Consider the following 24,916-nt stretch of genomic DNA (forward strand, 5'->3'; position numbering starts at 1 on the left):
TGGTAAATTTTTAGAATTAATGGCCAAAAAACTAAAGCAAAAAATAAGGGAAGAAAAAACCAAAAGAAAAAAAGAGAGGTGGGGAGGGCGAAACCACTAGGGAAACCATGAAAACGTCCGTTAACGTTAAGAGTTCAAAAGTAACTCACTATGGTTAGTTTTAACTCGAGGAGAGTTGTGTTCCTGAAACTCCCCTTTATAAATACGCACACCCTCTGCACTCCGTTTCTCAGTGCATCTTCTGCTTTCACACACAAATCATTCTCTCTTCGTTGCCATGGACCCTTTCTTTGTTACCATTCTTTTCATTTTTTCTTTCTTCAGCCTTGTGATCAGATTTCTTTTCCTCTAATCTTCAACCCATATCTCCCCTAATTCTTTTCCATTTTCGCTTCCAAATTCTCCTTCCCAAGCGGTGCAAATTCTTTCCATTATCATTGTCCAAAGATTTTCCAAACCTCTGCACTGATGAATATCTCGAAAATGTGGAAACACCTGAACCTGAGCGCCAGTTTCTACGATTTCTCGGATTACCAGCTTGAGGAGTTGGGCCTCAACCCAACCCCATTCCAGTACCTCCCCGATCGCACCCAGCATCCGATTTACAGCTCGGACGAATTCCGAATGTACGGGTTTAAAATAAAAAAGTGCTCAAAGACCCGCAGCCATGACTGGACGGAGTGCCCATTCGCGCATCGAGGCGAAAAGGCGAAGCGTCGGGATCCGCGCAAAGTGAACTATGCGGCCATTTCATGCCCCGACTTCCGAAACGGCGCCGAGTGCCCTAGGGGTGAGGCCTGCGAGTTCGCGCACGGCGTTTTCGAGTACTGGCTGCATCCGGCCAAGTACCGCACACGTGCATGCAATGCCGGGACATTTTGTCAACGTAAGGTAGTCACAATGGACAATTGTTACCCTTACCCTTGTGGGCACCTGAGTTTCATAATTAGAAACAAAAGAAACCGAGATTTTTTTTAAGCCTAACCTTCTTTTCTTTTTCGATTCGTATTTTGGAACCCTGTTCAATTGTTGTTATTTTAGGTGTGCTTCTTCGCACACACGCCGGAGCAGCTCCGTGCGGAGACCAAGTACAAGTGCCATTTCACGTACCGGGTGCGGAGGTCCAACGGCGGAGAGGACAAGCGAAGTGGATCGGACGCTGACGAAAGATCGGTTTTTGTTGACTCAGAGGCAGCAGCCAAGAGTGAGAGCCCTGTGGATGGGTACGCTGAATTTTTGAGGGCTCTGAGGGCGCTAAAGATCCCGCACGACGATGACAAGAGTTTCGGATACGACACTGTTTCGGACCCGGATTGGAAGTTCGATTGGATTTCGGACTTGGTGGAGTAAATGCGAGGAGGAAGAAAGTGGTGTAAATTTGGTTTAATTAGTGGATGGCGTTTTTTCTCTTCATGTAGAAGATTGGTTAATGCAAGTGTTTATTTTGTTGTTGTAAATTTGTATTTCATCTATGAATTTATATTTCAAGTGTTTATGGTTAATTAAAGCTCGCAATTAAATAATTAAATTAAGGCAATCGTGAAGTTTAGTTGCAGTTTTATGCATGCAATTTAAATTCCTCTATGTGGTAAATGGTTTTGACTCTCTAATATTTCATCTAATTTAATTATGAGGTAAATCAGTTGAAAATTAACCACTTGTATGTGCCAATATCTTAGAACTTACAATGGCTCAAAGGATTCAGAATTGGCCTTATCTAGTATGGATCATACATGAACAATAGGAGTCAGTCATAATTTTAAGACTATCCCAATTGTAGGTTTTTTTTTTTTAACATTTTCACAATATGTTTGTTTCTATAGATATAAAAAGAAACAAGAGGAAAAAAATAAAAGGCATAATTAATTTATCTTATTCAATTTTAATGAAAAATAAAAGGGAAAAGAAAATATGATAGAAATTGGAAGGCTATGCATCTAGAATTTCTGTTTTTTTTTTTAACCAAATATATATATACACACATTGAAGACTAATTGATATTTAAAATTACATTTAATTGTTGGTTTTAGGTGGAGTTTGGATCCATGGAGATTCAAGTGATTTGGATTTTGGTCCCTAACTCTAGATTTTGTAATTCAAAAATCTTAAATAATTGTTTGAATTTTAGTGAAAGTGAATCTGTAAATCCTTACACTTAAAAAGAAAGTACCCACAAAAGCGAATTTAAATTTTAATTAAAAAAATCTAAAAAATATATATCAAATCTTTGAATTTATGTATGGCATTGAACATTCAAATCTCAAATCCAATGAGATACACATAAATGAACTCAATTCATTCTTGACTCCTTCATACATACATAAGTATGTACACATATATAATGTTTTCAGAATGGGTCCAATTGAATAAAAAAAGTTATTGATTCATGGTTTATTTATTAGTTCGGCGATTGAAATAATCAAATCAATAATGTCATAAATATATAATTTACATATTATTAAAATTAAAAACAATTATAAAAATATTAAATTGTATGTAAATTTCAACATCTCCTTTGTTTGTTGAGATTTTTCACAAAATATTTTTTGCTTATAGAAGTTATCAAATATAATATCTATAGTATAATAAGAATACATGAAAATATGTATGTGAATGTTTCCACAAATTAGTCAACAAAAATATCTCATTTAAGTCCATACTAATTTTAAAGCATATAAAGTCCGCACAAACACAAACACAACTCTTTTGTAGAGTTCAATAATTATCATATAAAGTTTCATCAAAACAACAATGAAAAAAAGAAAAAAAGAAAAAAAAATGTCAAAAACAATAAAGTTGATCAATAGAGGAGAGGAGCCTTGAACATCAACTAATAGACTCATGGTAGTGAATTAGAGGAGTTAAGGAGGTGATGGTTGTTGGTTAGAGGCCACCAATCTCCAACAATCCAATTTGAAGAAAATAAGAGATTACACAATCATCAACAATGGTAGAACCTTAGAGCATCAAATTGGTTCCTCTAGTATCAAAACGGCAATGACTTTGTTACTGCTAGACATGCTCCAATCTTTAGTAGTGATCATTTAGGTTGTTGGGCATATAATTATTTCAATTAGAGCATTGAGTTGGTAGTTGTAATGGAGATGTTGGAGATTTAGGGATTGAAATGATTAGAAGTGGATGTAATGAGCATTATGACATGAAATGACCTTGTTAGTATGCTAATAGCATCAAAATGGCATCGTTTTGGATTACTAAGTTGAGGAAAAAATAATATCCATTGAACCTTTTAGTTCATATTGCTCATTGATGAAAACTTAAACTTAGCACTTTAATGGCTCTATAGAGCCTATCTTAGTATGTTTGAAGTACTCATAGTTGACCTAATGCTTGCTTTTGTTGTTAAATCAATGTTATATTTTATAGCTTTGGTGAGTATTTTGTAGATTTTAAGGTACAATAGAATTTCTATGGAGGATTTGAGCAAAGAATGCTTAAGAACTAAGGAAGAGGATTCTAAGGTAGTTGGTGTTATGATAGAACCCTTGAAAGCACGACATGATGTAACAAAATAAGTTTTCATTAATAAATAAATTTATTGTGATTTATGGTCTCCCTTTTATCACTAGGTGCATTACTTATCGTTTGAGCATTCATGTTTGTATCACTTATATTGTATATGACTTGGATGCATTAAGAGTTGCATAAAAGACTTAAAGTCATTAGTTCTTTGTAAGATAATAAGCAGTTCATAGTCGATTCATGAAATTAGGCAATCCATTAAAAACTATAGAGCAATATCTCCTAATAAGAGTGATGTTTTGTCTTGGTTATCAAAATGTGTTCCTCATGGTGGGTGCACTAGTTTGTAAGGTTACATATTGGACATGACCTATGGTGAATCATAACATTAGCTACCAGGTAGTCATAATGGGAATGTGTTGGTTATCGGAATGTGTTCTTCATGTGGGATTGAACTCTTCAAAGTAAGACATGATTTAACAAAGTTAGACTTTACTTTCCTCTTGTAATCCTTTTTATGCATTGACATTGATTTAAGCATTTCGACCCATATCACTTGGATTTAGGCAACTAGTAGAAATTGTAGTGCACTACCTTCTAATTGGAGGGATGGTTTATCTCAGCTATCAAGATGAGTTTCCTATGGTGAGTGCACTAATGATTTAATTGTCAAATGTTCAAATGAGGTGATTTATATTGAATGAATGAAATTGTCTTGATAGGTTACTTTGAATTAAAAACAATTGTTAATGAAAGGATAACTTCCAATGGAATAATGGGAAGCCTTAAGGCTCCTTTTCCTCAACCTAGATGACTACTCCCAATTCATTAAAATCATATCAAATTGAAATAATGATGAACAAAAAATAAAGAATTGAACATTGAAAAATTTAAATCAAATCTAAAATTGCATTAAAAAAAAAAAAAAAAAAAAGAATCCAAGACTAAAAACAAGAGAAACAATATGAAAATAATGACAAGCAAAATTAAACAACCTAAGTGGAATCAAGATTTCCAAGAACTCCTCATTTGGATTTTCGATTCTCCTCATGATTAGCCTTTAAACCAAAGATGAACCAACCCTTCTCAATAGCTACCCATGACCCTTTTATATATTTCCCCAAATTAGCCCTAAGTTCTCTCACATGAGCGTCTTTCCTATGCAAGTAAAGGGCTAAAAAATGGGCTAGAATTGGTTGTGGTTTTCTGTGTTTGATTGAAATTTGATTTTAATCATAGATTTGAATTTTTTTGGCTTTGTGTGATAAAAGGTCGAAGAAATATTGAAATTGAGATAGAGTTATGCTTTTTGATATATTTGTGGCTAAATGTTAATTGTAAATGGAATATGATAAATTGGAAAATGATAAAAAAAGGAATAAGGAGTATAAGAAAAAGGGAAATATTTATAAAAAAAAATGGTGAAGATGCAGGGGAATTTATATGCATTAAAAATTAATTTGAATTCTAATAATGATAAGATTAGAAACCTTCTCAACTGAGCTTCTAAAATCCCTTTATTTAAGGCATTTCCAATAATATGCCAGCTAATGCTGCACATGTGCCCATTCATTTAGTATTATCTCTCTATGCATGGAGAATAAATAAACATTTATTTATTTTCTAACACCAACCTTGAAAAAATATATATGTATTCAGGAAAGATAGATAAGTTCTATGATATGCTTATCCATATTTCATGCATGTTTATTTCATTAGCTTAATCAAATCAAGACTAAATTGATTCATAGAATTAAAAAGCATCACATGATGAATTAATGATGGTATACCCATGTAGGGTGCAACCTTAAAGTATTGCATTAAAATTTTATCATGGACCTACCATTTGCTTAAGTTATCCCAAAATAATACATTAAATAGAAGTGCTTTTTTGAACAACTTTTTTTATTGGAAATCATTTAACTTTAGGAACCTCCAATAAGTTCATTGAATAATTATGAGTGAACTCTAGTAACAAAGCCATTCCTCCTCATGATCAGCTCAACCTACAACCTCTTCAATTACTAACCATATGTTCTGTGTGACTGTAACAAGAATGTAGAGAGTTGGAAGCAGTTATCTTCTTGTCTTGCATTGTATATTTGATGAAGTGTGTGGTCTTGAGGGATATATGATATTGCTTGTACATTATCATCCTTGACTTCAGTTATTAGTAAGTTCTATGAATCTTAGCCATGAGCCATTTCATTGTTGCTATATTTTTAGCCTATTTGGTAGTAGAAGTGTGAGTAATATTTTAACTCAATCAACTTGTTTGGAAAACATTCTATGTTAAAAATGTTGGTATTTTTTCAAACATGAAACAATAACTTAATATTTTGCTAAAAATGATTGATTTTCAGGAAATGTTTAGATATAGTTTTTTGAAAATATGTTACTGTATTTTCTTCCTTATATTTAATCATTTTTCTTTATTGGTACTTCTTAGTTCTCATAATGCAACTTGATTATAAGAATAAATAATATCTAGTTTGACATTTTCCTTCTTACTAGTGGTTTTATTTCATTTCATTCTAAAAATATGGTACTCATTTGTACCATCCTTATTCAATCCCTTCCTCCCCTAATATATCCATAGTTCATAAATGTCTCCAAACAATGTTTTTAGTGCTCTTAGCTATTTGTGATGGTACCATAAATAAATTATGGATAGCCTTATAAAAACAATAGATTGAAAACTGGTTTCTTGCCTTTTGCGAGATCATGATTTTGTAGTTTTGAGCATTTGATAACTGATTGGGTATAATTCTTCGATAGTCATCCCGTCGAGTCAATAGTACCTTTGAGTTTGACCCATGATGTTTGCAATATAATAAATCAAACATATCATATTAGAAGTGCAAATGATAGCTTTGGAATTGATTTTTTTTTTTTTTTTTAAACTAGTAGGTTAATCTTGCAAATGTTCATTTTACTTATTAGTCATTTATGATTCTTCTTCTTGCTTGATCACATTTATACTGCTATTTTATTATTTCATTTTATTTGAAATTGATATCTTGGGTTTATTTTTCCTTTCACTAATTCTCTTTGCAGAAAGTAAAAAAAGTTCTCTCTAGTTGACTAGAATCAACAATTTATGTGATTGAGCAATGGAAAATTTTCTATGAAGGGCCAAGAGCCATCACACATTTGAAAGACACTATTTCGCTTAATGGCAAAAATATCATCCAATGACAAAAATTTCATCTAACAACAATATGCATCTAATTTCGTCCCACTTTAAGCTCATTTCTCAAGACGTTATGATCATGCTAAATTTTGGTCTTCTCCTTATAGATCTTAGAGTTGATGTAAGCATCATTTCTCAATTCTTCAAGCTCATTAAGTTGAAGATTCCTAAGTGGAGTGGCTACCTTCACTTACGTTGAGATTTTTCAAAGCCCACAAGGCATTATGCTCAATCTCTACTAGGAGATGCCATGGTTTACCATACACAAGACTAAATGGGGACATTCCTAACACTATCTTATAAGTTGTCCTATAGGCCCAAAGAGCATCATTCAAGGCAAAAACCAATCTTTTCGGTTTGTGTTAACTACTTTGATTAAGATGGTCTTAATTAGCTAACTCAACTTGCCACTTGTTTGTGGGTGATAAGGAATGGCAACCCTATGTGTGATCCCATACTTCTTCATGAGGTTCTCAAAAGGTTTATTACAAAAATGGGTGCCTCCATCACTAATGATAGCTCAACAAAAACCAAACCTAGCAAAAATATGTTCCTATAAGAACTTAATCACAACTCTATGGTCATTGGCTCTAGTTGGTATAGCTTTAAGTCACTTAGATATATACGCTACCCTTACAAGGATGTATTGATAACCAAAGGAAAGAGGAAATGGTCTCATCAAGTCTATGCCCCAAAGGTCAAAGATCTCCACCGTTAAAATGTTAGTTAAAGGCATCATGTCATTCTTTGAAATACCCCTTAACTTTTAGCATCGAGGGTTAGCCTTACATTAATGGTTGTGGCATCCTTAAAAATAGTTGGCCAATAAAAACCACATTAAAAAACTTTTGCAACTATTTTCTTAGAGGAGAACTATCCTCCACAGGCCTTTTCATGGCACAAAGCTAGCGCATTAGGGATTTCCTCCTCGAGCACACATCTTCTAAGTATTTAATTGGGATAATACGTGAAAAGATAAAGATCATCCCAACATAAATTTCTCACCTCTGAAAAAAAAAAGCCTTCTCCTATCTTGAGTGTCCCAATCTTGAGGCACTTTGCCTAAGACTAGATAGTTCACCATATGTGCAAACCATTGAAGTATTAAGGTAGTAAGTAACTGCTCATTTGGAAAATCATCTTTGATAGGCATCACCTCTCTTTTTTCCTCAAAGATGAGTCAAGATAAATGGTCTGCAACTACATTCTCAACCTCCTTCTTATCCTTGATTTCTAACTCAAAACTCTTCGAGCAACAACACACATATCGAATCGGCCTTAGCTTGGCATCGTTCTTGGTAATCAAGTATTTCAAGGCAAACACTACGGCTAAGAGCTCTTTCTCAATGGTAATGTAGTTCATTTGAGCACTATTAAGTGTATGACATAAGGCCTTTTTTCTTTTCTTTGCCCTAAAAAAACTCCAATAGGAAAGTCACTTGCATCACACATCAACTCAAAAGGCAAACTCCAATTTGGAGTTTTCATAATAGGTACAGAAACAAGCTTCTCGCTTAGCTTATCAAAGGCCTCTTAGCAACTAGGTATCCATTCAAAGTGAGTGTCTTTGGCTAACAACTTGGATAGGGGTTTAGCAATGGCATTTAAGTCTTTGATAAATCTTCTATAAAACACCGCATGTCCAAGGAATGATCTAATGTCTCTCATAGTCTTGGGAATAGGAAGGTTAGATGTCAATTCAATCTTTGTTTTGTAAACTTTTATTCATTTCTTAGAGGTTATATGGCCTAGGACAATTCTAGAAGTGACTATGAAATGACACTTCTAATTCAAAACAAGATGTTTTTTCTCATACCTAGTAAACACTTTCTCCAAATGGTTGAGACATTCATCAAAGGTTTCTATTAAAATTGTAAAATCATCCACGAATAACTTTAGGAACTTCTCCACCATGTCAATAAAAATGCTCATCATGCATATTTGAAAAGTGGTTGGCGTATTACACAAGCAAAAGGACATACACTTATATGCATAGGTGTCAAAAGGACATGTGAAAATAGTTTTCTCTTGGTCCTTAAGAGATATCTCAATCTAGTTATACCCCGAATAACCATCTAGGAAACAATAGAAGGTATGACTAACTACTCTCTTTAGGATTTGGTCAATGAAGGGTATGGAAAGTGGTATTTCCTAGTGTTAGAGTTGAGTTTTCTATAGTGAATGAATACCCTCCACCCAATTTGCTTCTTAGTGGGGATTAACTTGTTGATTTCACTCTTCACCACTGTTACTCTTGACTTCTTTGGCACCACCTGAATTGGGTTGACCTACTTGCTATCAAAGAGGGGATTAATAATTCCTACCTTTAATAGTTTCAAAATCTCATTTCTCACCCCCTCTTGCATGGTGGGATTCAATCTCCTTCACAACTCCCTTGAGGGTTTGGCATTCTCTTCAAGAAAAATTTTGTGAGTACACACTAAGAGGCTTATTCCTTTTAAATCTCCTATTTTCCAACTCAATGCACTCTTGTGCCTACCAAGCATCTCTAACAACTTACTTTCTTATAGTAGGGTAACAGAAAAGAATATGACTATAGGGTATGATTCATTTAGCCTTAAGAATGCATATTTGAGAATGGAAGGAAGAGGTTTCAATTCCATTTTAGGAGGTGCTAACTTAGCCTATTTTTCCTCCTCATCCAACCTCATCAAATGTCTAATCCTAAGCACACATGTGGAGGTTTCAATGACCTTAGAATGAGTTCAAAGATTCATACAGATTAGTTAACTCTAAAGATTCACTCATAGGATGCTTAGCAAATTAAAACAATCATGGTTCAAGAAAATCGTTCATGCAAATAAAATCAATGTGTTCCTCAATAAGAAAGTCAATAAAACACGTAGTCTCATCATGCAAATAATCCATATTAAGGGGTTGTTTAACGAAATTGAAAATATTAAGCTCTAAAGTCATATTCCCAAATGTTAACTACATCACCCCATTCCTACAATTAATAGTTGCAAATAGCAAGGAAATGCATACTTAGGATGATTGGAACTAGATTGGTGCCACTTATGACTGGTTGGGTGTCTAAAATAATGAAATTAATTAGATAGAAAATTTATCTACCTGTACCAAGACATCCTCAACAATTCCTCTTGGAATTTTTATGGATCTATTAGCTAAGAAAAGGGTGGTGGTTGTAAGTTTCAACTCTCCTAACCCTGATTGCTCATACACAGAGTATATGAGTAAGTTAATACTTGCTCCCGAATCAAGTAGTGCTCTATCAATCTTAGAGTTCTCAATCACATAAGAAATGGTAGGGAAGGTATCCAAGGTCTTTGTTTTTTATTGCCCCATTATTTTGCAAAATTGCACTCACTTGCTTAATAAAAATGCTTTCTTTTGCACATTCATTTTTCTTTTTATAGTGCATGAATCTTTCAAGAAACATGCATAAGAAGGCACTTCACAAATGACATGTAATTGTGAGATATTGATTTTCACTTGCTTAAACATTTCTAAGATTTCTAGATTTGGATCCTTCTTGTTCTTGGACTGTAAAACTTAAGGGTAAGGCATATGCCTGTTAACTTATGATTTTCCTTACCTCCTTCCACTTTTCCATCACCCAAAGTCTTATTTGTCTCCTTACTCTCTTCTTTCATTTCTTCCTCACTCATCCCTTAGCTAGTGATTCCCTCCTCAATTTTCTTATTTGGCTTATTAATCACCTTCCCACTCCTCAAAACCATGATGGGTTTAACCTTATCAAACCTTAACTTACTAGGTGTCTCTTCATCTAAGCCAAATTGAATCTTAGGGTTAGGTGGAGGTTGAGAAGGGAACTTACCTTTATCTTGGATTATCAAAGCATTAGTGAGCTTTGTCATTGTAGCTTTAAACTCATTCAATGATTGAGTGGTTTAGGCATTGAAGTTAACCTGGTTTTATAGGAAACTATTCACATTTTCTTCCTATGCTTTCCTTGGAGGTGGAACATAAGGGGTTAATTGTTGTTGAGGAGGTGGGAGAGAAAACTATTGTTGGAATTGGGGTTGAATTTATGGAAATTTTTGAGGTTGAGACGATCCTCTATTATTTTTCCAACTCAAGTTTGGGTAATACAGCCATCCTGAATTTTATGTTTCTGAGAATGGTGAAATTTGATTGGCCTTTTTAAATGCAATCATTGTATTAATGGGTTCATTCAAGGCCTTTTTCAATCCAGGAATGGTAAGGTAATGGTGGGTGATGTGAGTGTTGCTATCACAAATGGCACAAGGGACTTCACTAGAGTTAGACGTATTTTTAACCTCCTATGTTTTTCTCACTTATATTGCTTCAACCTTTCTGGCTAGTGAAGCTAACCTAGCACTTAAATCATGTTCTTCATTTAGAGTTTATTTTCCCCCACCTATGGCACTCGTTCTTTCTTTTCTCTTAAAGTGAATTTTCCTTAGGCTCATAAGAGTCTTAAGCTTAAAAGCTTTTAGCTAGTTGCTCTAAGAAATCATAGGCTCTTTCTAGCTCTTTATTCATAAATTCCACATTGCACATGGTTGAATTAGACTAACTACTCTCCATGGCTCATAACTATGATGGGGATAAGAGTTAATTAAATCTTGTTATCTTTCCTAATACTCATAGAATGACTCATTTTCATTTTGTTTAAAAATAGTGATTTTCCTTCTAAAAGTCGTAAGTTGAAGAGGGAAATATCGCTTAAAAAATTTTGTTTGCATTTCAAGCCAAGTACCAATAGACCTTGGCCTTGGTCCATATAACCAAAACTTAGCCTTCTTTTTCAAAGAAAATGAGAATAATTTTAATCTCACCACATGCATATTACAATTAGGTTCTTGAAAAGTTCCACATATTGCCTCAAATTCTTTGAGGTGGAGATAAGGATTTTCTCCATCCACCCCTAAGTATTGGGTAAATAGTTGGATCATAGTTGGTCTAGTTTCAAAGGGTTGATCATTATAAGGAATTACTATGCATGAAGGGGCACTTGCCATGGGAGGTTGAAGATGATCTCTAAGGATGCGAATGTAGGGTATTTCATTCCCCTCATTTTCTTTATAATTGCGACCTTCTTTAGCCATTTGGATAGGATTAGGAATAGGAGATGAGAGTCTAACTAAATAGCCTTGATTATCCCTAATCCAATTTACCATGCACAATTTTGGAAAAATCCCAACAACCAATTCCAAACAAATGAATAAAAAAATAATATATATATATATATATATATATATATATATATATATATATATATATATATATATATATAAACAAGAATAATATAAATAAATTAAACAAAATGAATAAGAGTGGAAAGAATTCATTGGGTTGTGATGATGATCACAACAAAAAAAATTCCCACTAAATTTGTAATACTCTTTAGGATGTGCCTTCCCTGGTAAGGCTATTTTAAGTCAAAATGTCTCTTCCCATTAAGTGCTTGGAATACCCTAAGGGGACCTTAGACTTCAATATCTAATTAGGTATAAAAATTTAGTGGTTTTATGAGCTCAATATATTAACTATTTTCCCAATTGGCTATTTGAGGCTTAATCAGGGTCGTCTTAAGTTAAAATGGCTTTATCATCAAGTGCTTAGGATATCCTATTGAGGCTTGTAATCCCCAATTATCAAATGTTTAAATGAGGTGATTTATATTGAATGAATGAGATTATTTTGATAGGTTACTTTGAATTAAAAACAATTGTTAATGAAAGGATACATTCCAATGGAAGAATAGGAAGTCCTAGGGCACCCTTTCCTCAACCTAGATGACTTCTCCCAATTCATTGAAATCATATCAAATTGAAATAATGATGAAAAAAAACAAAGAATTAAATATTTAAATGTTTAAATCAAATCTAAAATTTCATTCAAATAACAAAACTAAACAGTTCAATCTTAATGAAAAAAAAGAATCCAAGACTAAAAACAAGAGAAATTTTTTGGCTCCGCAACGCTAAAGTAACGCGGGCCAGTAGAAGAAGGGCGTGCACTTTTTGTACGTCGTATGCCTACTTTTTTTGAAACATTTTCCAGTGGCACAGGACCTTCGATCGACCATGGGGCGTATTCTACCCTGACTATTGAAGCGTAACGTAAAAATAATGACAATCAAAATTAAAGAATCTAAGTGAAATCAAGATTTCTAAGAACTCCTTCTTTGGATCTTCAATTTTCCTCATGATAAGCCTTTAAACTAATGATAAACTAACCCCTTTCAATGGCTGGCCATGGCCTTTTTATATTTTTCCCCAAATCGGCCCTAAGTTTTCTCACATGAGAACCTTTCCTATGCAAGTAAAGAGCTAAAAAATGGGCTAGAATTGGTCCCTCACTTTGGCCTAACCCATTCCCTTTTTTTTTAAGATAGTTAAAATGCCTCATATGTGATGCAATTATGTGAGTTTAGAGGCTAAAAGGGCAGCTGCAAGTGGTGAGGCCATTGTAGGACCCTTGGTGGTGCCTTCATATGCTGAAACATCGCTCGTGTTTCTCAAATTTATTTATCAAAAAAACGACTTCTAGAAATGATGAAAATTAGTCAAATTTAAGTTCAGAAAGTGATGAATCCAAAAAAAATTGTTTAAGCTCGAGTGGACATGTCTAACTCCTTTAACCACCTCAAAAATTTTTATTGGTCGGACATGATCAAAACTTGAGAATTCCTCGCAATTTTGGTTTTTCAACTAAATTCACCCTTCATTCTCGCATTTGGGATGTCCTATGAAGATATCAAGATCTCATTATTCAAGAACTATAGCCATAATATAAAAACACTCAAAGAAAATATGAGAAAACCCAACATACGCAAGATAACATACAATTGCTTAGTTGAAGGGTGTTTTTAATGATGAAATCAAGTTAAAATGTAATAGTTGTCCTTATATTTATAAAAAAATATGATATTAATCAACTGATTAAAAGATGGTTGCATGTTTTTTTTGAAGGTTTTTTATGAACTAGAGATCTAAGATGAACTTGGAAAAAAAAAAATCAAATCAAATCAATTTTTTATAGAAAATTCCTTGAAAAATATTTAAAACAATCAACTCTCATAAGATTTGAAAATGAAAACAAGAGAACAAAACCCAAAGTAAAAGTGGGTGTGTGTGTGAATGTGTGAACATAGCAAAACCTAAACCCAAACATCTTAAAGAAACAATCAAATAAATGTAACCACAAGCAAAGATACCAAGTGGTGCAATGTCACATCTCATGTGATATCAAAGAGGCTTAAACTAAATAAACGAAAATAACAGGTGAAACAATGAGTGAAATAATTCCTAAACATAAACAATTAATCATCTTCAATAATTATCCGATCAATGAACACCAACAATCCGTGTGACCTATGCATCACACCAACCAAAGATAATTCTCGTATCTAAGCAAAATGGAAGAAAATAGGAGAGATAGAGATATGATCGTGATCAAGACATGTAGAAAAAATTAAAAAGAATTATACCTCTCCTCTAAAAAGATGAAGCTTGTTTCTTTTTCTTGCAATGTCGTGTCTCTAGCCTTTCAAGAATTCGCCTTTGCTTCTTAATACTTCACCTTTCTTCTCAAGACTCTACCTTTCTTCTCCATTTGTTGGAAGTCATGCTCTTCTTCCCTAGTGAAATGAATCCTATATCTTTAAACCCTCAAATGGCAACCGTAAGTTTCTCTCTCAATGGTGACCATATTCTCAATAATCCTCTCTAATTCTCAATGGCGTGACCTTTTCTCAATGGCAACCATTTCTTTATCTTTTTAACTTCTCATTGGTTTCCACAAGCCTCTATTTTTTAACTCTCCAATGGTAGCCGCAAGCATTCCCTCAATGGCATGAACTCAATCTCTATGGCTTGAATACACAAGTGAATCCTCTTCTCCTAAACTCTCAAAATGGCCTCTCTAAACCTTCATCTCTATCTCATACTCTTAATATGGTGTGAATAATACCTTCCCAAGAAAGTTTTCTCTTCCTAAAATTTCCAAAGTCGTAAGTCTCTAAAATTTCCATGTTTTTTCTTATTTCTCTTCTCTATGCATATACTGAAAAAAAAAAAAAACCCTTCTTAATCTAAAAATTCTCCTCATACCGTGAACCCGTTCCAAAAAAGAGTCTTATCTTTCTCAAAATCTCCTTACTATGAACTCCTTTCAAAAGGGAGTCCTAACTTTCCTAAAAAATCTCTTAATGGTGTCAACCAAAGAGTCCTCCTATCTATGACAAGGTCTCCAATGTTGTTGATTAGAGCCAAAATATGTGCTCGAATGACACATATTCAATATGATTTGTGCACCAAAGAACACTCAAATCACTCAACTTGACCTAAATCGATGAAAGGGCCTTAGTTATGAGTTTAACTTTTATTTTGGAGATTTATCTTAGGTTTAAGGGAAGAAAATGGTGCAAGTTGAAACCATTTTAGACTTTGAAAGATCAAGGGGTTAAATGATAAATTGAGCGAGTCAAGACTCATGGAATTTGAGAAAATAAAAGATGAGGATGTCATGAGTTTGGGAGATGAGGATTGATCATTATGGAGTAAGAAATAAGCCACACAAACATGGACAATGAGGTATGAAGCAAATTCATGAACTTTGGAACTCAAAATCTGGTGGCAATATGTACTCTTATTTTGAGACAAAATTTAGAGCACTTTCTGAATTATATTTTGGGAAAACTATATATCATTTTGAAGATCTGGAAGTTCAAAATCCAACGCTTCAAATAATATGCAAATTGGATTTGAAATGAGGAAGTTATGTACATTTGAAACAGATTGGTCAGAGAAGAATGTTGAGTTTGAAATTCACTGTGCATTTTGAACTCATCCCCTTGATTTCAAATTGGATCTCCCTCTTCCACTTATGAGTTCGAAATTGACTTGGAACTGACCTAAATTTTGAAATCAATTATTAGTAATCGAGTTTGAGCCTCGAGACATGTCGAAACGAGTTCCAAATGCTTCAATCCAATTCTAAATGGCTCATTTAAAAGTTGTAATTTTTGAAGTTTTTTAGGTTGTTTATGACTTTTCCTTATAATTAGTGGTCAATGAGAGTGTGTCGCATGTTAGGTCATTGATGAAACTATATAAACTCTCTTAGTTATAGGGTTTAAAGATCTTCCAAGAGTTTAACATTTTTAAAGGGGAGGAAGACGAGAACTTCATTTTTAAAAATTGAGAACATAAATTTTATCAAAATTTATTTTTTGATAAAATACTATCATGGAAATTTTAAATTTTTCATGTGGACAATCTCTTATTACATTAAGTATTCAATTAAGAAATAAATATTTTTGGAATTTTTCAAAGAAGATAATTTATTCATCAAGGTAATTACTAAAGTTTTAAAAAGGATCTTATTTATTTCAAAATATTAAGTGGGCAAGGGTCAAAAGCAATCACATAGCCTCCAATATCAAGTCCATCTTGATCACATGTCCTTTAAATCATCCAAGGGAACCCATTGTGTAGACCCTCCATTTTATCCTAATAGCATATCTCTATTTTTTTTTTCACTTCTCATTGCCTTATAGTCATCCCATAGTGGTTCATTATCACTCATTTGGTAATATTTTTGAGCCATCTTTGGAGATTCATTATCGAGGGATTTTTTATGGATCCCAAATATGTCCTTAGTTGCATTCGTAGTCTAGCTCACTTAGTTGCATTTTAGGTTTAGTTCACTTAATTGCATTTTAGGTTTAGTTCACTTAGTTGCATTCTAGATTTAGTTCACTTTAGCAATGTTTGCTTTTTAGCTTAATAGAAAAAGTCAAAATATATGACTTTTTCTATTCAACTAAAATTAACATGTTGATATCAATTAACATAACTAAAATGAATTCGTTATCCATAAGTTTAGTTTAGTTTTGCTAGTTGATATCAACAAGTTGCTTTTAACTGAATAGAAAAAGTCAAATATTTTGGCTTTTTTTATTCAGTCAAAAAACAAACACTACCTTAGTCTAGCTTGGTTGCATTTTAGGTTTAGTTCACTTAGCCTAACTCACTTAGTTGCCTTTTTAGGAAAATTCTTAGTTACACTTTAGTTTAGTTACATCTAGATGCATTTTAATTCATTCTATTTAGGTGCACTTTAGGATAGTTCATCTAGATGCATTTCAGGAAAATTTCTTAGTTGTACTTTAGGTTAGTATTTCATGTCACCTTGCATGACATGTACATGGGGGTTGATGGAGAAAAATAATTGAAGAATGAGATTTTGGGACTCCTTGGAAGGTATGCACAACTATTGGGAGAGGATAAGGAAGATTTTAAGATTTAGTGGACTCCTTGGAAAGATTTTGCATAGCTATGAGAGAAAAAAAGGAAGAAGACTTTGAGATTAGCCATTAATATTGGGACACGACTGACTAATCTTCTCTGTTGTCCAAAATACTAGCCTTTTTATATTGCAACTCTGGTAAAGAAAAACCAAAGAAATGGCAACTATGACTTTTGTAGTACTCCGAGTATCGTCTATAAGGACTAACTTATGGAATTTGTCAATACTATGATAAATAAATCACTTTTATTTGAATCCTAAAATGAAAAACAAAATGTGAATGAAGTGAAACTAAGTAAAATAAACTAAATTAAAATTGCTCTTAGTTTTCTTGTCCTTGAGGTGTCCTTAACATAGTCCTTCTTCTCTCAAAGAGGGAGAACCTGAAGGATTGGGTGCTATCCTCCTTCTCTTAGGATGGGAAAGCTTGAAAGATCACCATAGGTGTTGTATTCTTTCTCTCAAAGTGGGAGAGCTCGGAGAACCACATATCCCATAACAAGTTGAAAGTTTCAAAATGAGAAACAATTTATAATTAACAACTTCCAATTTAATATATAAACTTAGAAATATATCTTTTCATAAAAATTTATTTTCTATAATAAAATCCAAAATATTTTATTTCATTTCATACATGTAATAAGAAATAATTGCATAAAAGAATATACAAGCAAATAAGAAAGTAAATATTTTATCATGGCCTTTAGGGATCCTGTTGCATAATTGGCAATAAATTTGGATAAAATCCAAACAACCAATATCACCACAAATTCCTATAACCAAAGATAGGGTTAGAAAACAAAAAACAACTCTTAAAATGCCCTAAATATGGCAAAACAATAGTCATCTATGCTTAAGCGCCCAAAATTTCTGAAGGAGCGTTGGAAATAACTTGGAGCATTAGAACAAGTGTTTGATCGCTCTAGCCATTACTAATCTAGTCACACCAATGTTGTGGCTGCTCAAGCGCTAATCTAAATGCTTGAGCATTGTAATCTACAACTACATACCTGGGACCTTTCTTCAACATTTTTTGACCACTTATCCACCCAAAAAACTTCCCCTTTCAAATAGATTTTACACCATTGATGTCATTGATATCATTGAATGCAAGTAACCTTCAATCTCTACCTTTGGGTCACCATAGACGAAAAAAATTACGATTTTTACAAAGAAGAAAATCCCATGCTCTGCCAAAATGGAGCTTACAATCTGTTTATGAACAAAAAATAGTTTTTATAATGTAACATAAAAATCCTATGCTCCTAAACGTAGAGCTTACAACTTAATCTAAAGGTAGAAGAAATTCAAACATTCAATCACAATTATAAACATCATATTAACATTCACTCATCTCTTTAAGCCATTGGATGAATAAACATACTTTGCAAAAACAAGTGAGCACACCCTAAAAGGGATCTAACATGTAAGAACCTAGCCTACTAGTTTTGGGAACTCTAGATTACTCCATTCCTAGGCCTTAAATCATTAAGGTGCATGAAATCCTGTCCTAAGCTCTCTAGATCTATCACATAGTGGAAACATGACATTTAAAAACCATAATAGGTATCATAAATCTAAAAAAAAGTGTTATACCTGTGATTCGAATGTTCTTGAATTGATTTTTTTTTTCAGTATAGAAAGCTCTAAATCTACATATGATCTCATAAACTCAACAATCATCCACTCGATAACTCTTCCTTGAGTTGAGCATAAAGATAGTGGAGATCTAAGGACTGGAGGTTAGGGTTTTCTCTTTAAAATGAAGGAAGAGAGTGCAAGATTGAAGCCCTAACCTCTAAGAAGGGTATTTATACGTTTCTTATTGGAATTAAGTGACTTAAGCTAACCATGTGCTTGGGTCACTTAATCTAGCCCAAAAAGGTTGCTAATTGATTATTAACCCAACAGAGTTCTAATTAATTGACTAGCCTAGTCCAAAGATATCGCTCACTTATCCTTGTGCAACCTTAGGTAATTACTAAAATGCCTTTATGCACATAAGTGAACTAAAAACCTATCAAACCCTCATAAACCATGTCATCAAGGAATATGAGTTCGGGCAAGGACAATTGAGATACATAGGATAATATAGCTTCTTTATAATCTAATTTTTAAGTTAACTTGACATCCCATTATAGAGAGTCAGTTGCACTCAAATATCCTATATATATTACAACGAAACACCAAGTGCTTGGGACTGTGACCTGCTATCCATTGTATATAGTTTCCTCATGAACTAGCCATCTGTAGTTTAACAAAGTGAAAGATATTAGCCTTTCAAGACTACATTTACCATCCTTGAGTTATAGATCCTCCTATTATATTATCAAATGACATACTCTAACTCATTAAGAGCATATATCGAATTCCACTAAAGGAATTACCATGGGCCTACAAATTTCATGATCACACATCCTTAGGATCATTCAAAGGGACACACTATCATTGAAAATACCTATTGCTATTAGTTTCCATCAATAGTGACCCAATCCATAAAGAATATATGATCACTTTAGGATCTCACTTGTAGGTCAAAGTCATTGCTAACTTCTACACAAGCTCAATATTTTCTCAAGGTTGGGAGACAATATAATGTAGCAACTTGGTGAAATCATGACTACCTAATAGCCTTATGTCATGACTCATCGTATAGGTCATGTCCAATGTGTAAACCATACACACTAGTGTACTCACTATGGGAACTCTATCTCAATGACAAAGAATAGTCATCACTCTAATTAGGAGATGGTGTACTATAGTCTCAAATATATTGCCTAATTCCATGAACTGACTATAAACAAATCATTTACTTGTAAGAACCATGACTTGGATCTTTTGTGCAACTCCTAGTACACCTAAGTCATGCACAATGCAAGAGATGCTAAGCTAGAATTCTCATTAAGTATAATCCATGGAATAAGGATAGATAAAAGTGAAACTAAAATATTATTAAATGAATAAAAAATTACAAAACAATTAGATAATGTCATGCTTTTAAGAGTTCTATCATAATAGGAAGCATAGTAGTGTTTTTTATATTATGTGGGAATGATGTGGGGTTATTTTCATCAATCAAGATCTGGTTATCTACTTAGTTCTGGTTGAAAGATTTGGATAAGGTGCAATATATTCTTGAGATTAAGGTTCTTAGGGACTACAAGAATAGGAAAATTGCACTATCTTAAGCCACCTATATTGACAAGTTTTTGGTTATGTGATACGGGATTGTAAGAAAGGTCTCCTACCTTTTAGGAATGGAGTGTCTCTTTCTCAGGATTAGTGTCCTAATACATATGAGGAGAAAAATCTCTTGAAAATAAAGTACCTTATGCCTCTATGGTGGGTAGCCTTATGTATGTGATGCTATGTACTAAACTAGATATTAACTTTTCTACATGGATAGTGAGTAGATATCAACCCAATCTAGGACTAGAGCATTGGACGACAATTAAGCATATACTTACGTATCTTCAGAGAATGAGAGATTATATGTTGGTATATCATTTTAATGAGTTGATACCCTTTTAATACACGAATTTGGACTTTTAGTCTGATAAAAACTCTCACAAGTCTATCTCTAAGTTTATGTTCACCCTAGTTGGTGAGGCTGTTAGTCGGAGAAGTGTGAAACAATTTTTTTTATTGTTAATGAAAAATGAGTATTGCTCTGAATACCACTTGAATAATAACCGCAAGTCCAATAAGAAACACCCGGAGAGAGGGTGAATGGGTGATTTAAAAAAATTTAAAACAATATTTATAAATTATAACAAACTTTTCTTACTTTAATAGATATTAGGGATATCAAATAAATAAATGGATTATACCTGAAATCTTTAGGTATGTACAAAAATGTAAATTTTAAATTTTCAGGATACTTGTAGTTGTTTAGGGATAAAGATAATATAATTGTCAATATCTGAAATATAAATATTAAGATATGTTAGGGATAATTATAATCACCAAAATAATTACCCTAACAAACTCAATAACAATCTCAACAAATCAATCAAAGGATATCCTAAGAGAAGTTAAGGATAACAATAATTGGTTATTGGTATAACAACCATAACCTCTAAGATAACCAACCCAACAATCTCAATAACCAATTAACCAATCAATCATAAAGTTTATCAAGATCATCAATCATAATATAAGGAGTAATAAAAAGATATGAAATGAGGCAAAAGATTTTTACGTGGAAAACCCTCACAAACTTGTGGAGATAAAAAACCATGAGGTCTAAGACCTACCAATCTAAATCAACTATTTGAAATCAAGTTACACAAATTTACTTGACCTCTTTACCCTAAAGACTTACTCTCCAGTACCTACAACTTGATCCACGTCCATGACGCAACAACTCCCTATTGCTCTCTAGTAGATCATTTGATCCCTTCGAAGGGATTAAGGTCTTCAACCAACCATTCAAGTATCCAAATCCTTGAATGAGAGATCAGGAATGGTGTGGCAATAAGGCTTTCTCTCAAGGATTCCATCTAAAGAATAAGAGGTCTCTAAACTCTTAGATCTCTACGATCTCTAATCTCTTAGCCCAAATCTTTAAACCCGAATCTCTAACCCTTAAAGGATTGCAAGAGAGGTATTTATAGGCAAAAGCTAAAGAGTCATGGTATCTTAAGTTTCAAAATTAAAGTTTGAGTGAAATTCATTTAAAATTCATTTCTAAACTCAACAAGATTGTCATGACTGCTTGAGTGGATTAGGACCACTTGAGGACTTTGCTTAAGCGAGATTAACTGCTTGAGTAGCCCTTGCTACTTTTGAAAAATCATTTTAAAACATTTTAATTCCAAAAATAATATTAAACCTTTTATACCTCAAATAAGCTTTATATGCCACAAGTCAAAGCTTTTTAGACGTACATGTGACTTTTCAGTTGGAAAAATAACAACCCTTAATCTTTAATAGAGAGCAAGTCATTATCTAAAAAGACTTCTATGACCAAACAAAATTACCAACATATAAACAAGACTCAATGTCCTAATAGTTAACTTCACTATGGAAGCAAAGTATGTTGCAACTTCTAAAGCAACAAAGGAAGTCGTTTGGCCTAGAATTTTCTCATGGGACTTAGGGTAGTTCTCTTGGTTGTACCACCCTTGATACTATGGGGTGATGACATAGTCTAAAGAACTAAGAAACCATCGAAAAGATAAACAAATGGAGAAGAAGTATCACTTGATATATGCGATAGTATTGAGAGGAGTTGTTGCTATGTAGAAAATAGTTTCTACGAAGAGCTTGGAAAATCCTTTCACCAAAACTTTATCCAATAAAGTCTTTAATAGTCATAGGGATAGCATAGGTGTCAAATGTATATCTAAGATGTTTTAGGGCTAGTGGGAGTTTATTAGGATAGAACCCTTGAAAGCATGACATGATGTAACAAAATAAAGTTTCATTAATAAATTTATTTATCATGATTTTGGTTTCCTCTTTTATCCTTATTTTCATTAATTATTATTTGAGCATTCATGCTCTTATTAGTTGTATTGTACTTGACTTGGGTGCATTAGGAGTTGCATAGAAGATCCAAGTCATGTGTTCCTTATAAGATGATGACCAGTTCATAATTAGGTCATGGATTTGGGTAATCAATCTGAGACTATAGTGCACTACTTTCTAATTAGAGGGGTTACACATTGAACAAGACTTACGGTGGATTATGACATTATCTATCAAGCAATTATGATTCACTAAACTATTATACTACATGAACTCTTAACCTTGAGAGGAAATTAAGTCTGTGATGAAATTAGTAGGAAACTTTCACCTATGGGTAAACCCTTAAAATGGTCATATATTCCTTATGGATTGGGTCACTATTGATTAAGGCAGGTGACAACGGGTAATCATGATAAAAACACTATGATATCTCATGGATTTGAGACAAAGTGTCCCTTTGGATGATCCTAACGATATGTGATCACAAAAACTACTATCATAATAATTCCTTAATTAATTGAAAATTGACAACATAATAAGAGGATTTGAAACTCAAAGATTGGAGATGTAATGTTGAGAGGTTGATAGCATATATCTCATTAGATTATGAACACCAGTTCATGGGGAGTCTGTATACACTAGATAGTAGGTCATAGACTCAACTTTTGTCTTGTTGTAGTTTCATAAGATATTGAAGTGTGGTTAAATCTTTATAGTTGAAAGTTGGGCCAACTTCAAAATTAGATTCTGAGGGAGCTGGTATTTTTCAATGGGTCTTAGTGATCCTCACTCAAGCATATGTTCTATGGTAGCATAATTTTTTAAGGTTAGTTGGGTTCTTTATTCACATGAGTGCATAAGGGCATTTGGTAAAAACATAAGGCTACACAAGAGCTTGTGAATATTATCTTTAGATTGAGTTAATTCATTAATTAAAATCTAATTAGGCTAATTAATTAATTAAGACCTAAGTGGACTAGATTAAGTGACCCAACCCCAAGATGGACTCAAGTCACTTAAGCCCATTGGAAGCCCATATAAACTCCATTTAGGAGTTAGGGCTTCACTTTTGAGAGTTCATCCTTTCTGTTCGCTCAAGAAAGAGAAGAGCTTTAGTTACCAACCCTCTAAGTGGATTCCACCCCCTTGAGTGTTAAAATTATGAAAGAAAGCTATCAAGCAAAAGACTCGTGGTTTGCAAGATCTATGACACCAACAAGACCTCTTCTTCGGATTTGATTTGATTGGGGAACATGCAAATCACATGTATGAATCCTTCTCTCTATATATCTAAAGTTTTGTTGTCATTGCTTCCATTGTGTTTAGATCTAGAGAGCCCTAGGACAGAATAGCATGCATGCTAAGGAATCCAAGGCTAGGAGTGGAATAATACAGGGATTTCAAACCTTGGGTACTATAAAATGTAAAGTCATTGCACTTAAGGACTCAACAAATGGATGATACGCGAACTAGGCAAGCAAGCTCAATCATGCTTACTATTGCAAGTGACTGGGTTCCATAAAATAGTAATGCGTAGAGAACTACAAGACTCCTAGGTATCTTTCTACCCTCCAAAATCAAAAACTCAATATGATTGTCCTGGAAAGAAACTTTGTCTTAAAAGGAATTACTCAAAAGTTTTTTTATTCACCTTGGTTCTGAATGGGTTCTAACTGTCACCAATGACCACCCTATTGATAAAGTGCAATTTGGTTGTAAGATTAGAGTGTGTTAGAGAAGTAAATATTTTGACTTCAATTCAAAAAACATATCTAGATGGGGTGTTGTAGAATGAATTCAAAAACATTTTTTGAGTTCAATTTAAACCACCCTATCTTAATGTGTAGCTAGAATATGCATTTTGAGTACAAATTAAAGAAAACAATCCGAATGTGGACATTGAAAAAGGATGAAGTTCAAAACCGATTCAAAAACTAAGCAGAAATACCGTGTGCGCAACCTAATTGGATTATAAGATTTAGGTCTTCATTCCTATCATATATAAAACCATGAGGTCTAAGACACATCTTTCAAAAGGTTACAAAAGCAGTGGTTCAATATTTTGTGAAAAATTGTCCATCGTTCAAGACTATTTGTAGTGTCTTCTTCTGCGCATATCCACCTCTTGATTTCAAATGAAAATCACTCAAGTAGCTAGAGACTCAAATCAAGAGCTCGACTTAATTAATCATTGATTTTCAACCTGCAAATCAAGTGCCTGTTTCTGTTTTGTTTGGGAAGGTTAAAAATACTACCGCAATACTACCAATCTACTTCAACCTCTCATCAATTCTTTGCCCTTCGGAAAATTGATTACGCTGCCGATGGAAAGTAATAAAATGGTGAATGATGGGTCTAAGTTTCTTTGACTGATTGGCGGACTTCTTCCTCTCACCTTTTTTCCTTTTTTGAGTTGCATGTAACATGCAGATGCCAAGAAACAGCACTCAACAGAGAAGATGAGATGGAAATGAAAAGAAAAAC

The 24,916-nt window shown here is 33.5% G+C and overlaps 1 protein-coding gene and 1 non-coding gene across 2 annotated transcripts; both read left to right on the forward strand.

Annotated features, from left to right (window-relative positions):
* Positions 1-214: 214 nt before the first annotated feature.
* LOC100254431 (zinc finger CCCH domain-containing protein 54) lies at positions 215-1,507 on the forward strand. Its single transcript, XM_002279523.4, has 2 exons — positions 215-891; positions 1,042-1,507. Exons 1-2 carry the CDS (start codon positions 469-471, stop codon positions 1,348-1,350), a joined length of 732 nt encoding a protein of 243 aa, XP_002279559.2. The 5' UTR covers positions 215-468; the 3' UTR covers positions 1,351-1,507.
* Positions 1,508-11,236: 9,729 nt separating this feature from the next.
* Positions 11,237-11,345, forward strand: LOC132252738 (small nucleolar RNA R71). Its single transcript, XR_009464517.1, has one exon. It is a non-coding gene; the product is annotated as a small nucleolar RNA R71 (small nucleolar RNA).
* Positions 11,346-24,916: the final 13,571 nt, after the last annotated feature.

The sequence above is a fragment of the Vitis vinifera genome, chromosome 16 (assembly GCF_030704535.1).
Source record: "Vitis vinifera cultivar Pinot Noir 40024 chromosome 16, ASM3070453v1".
NCBI classification, from domain to species: Eukaryota; Viridiplantae; Streptophyta; class Magnoliopsida; order Vitales; family Vitaceae; genus Vitis; species Vitis vinifera.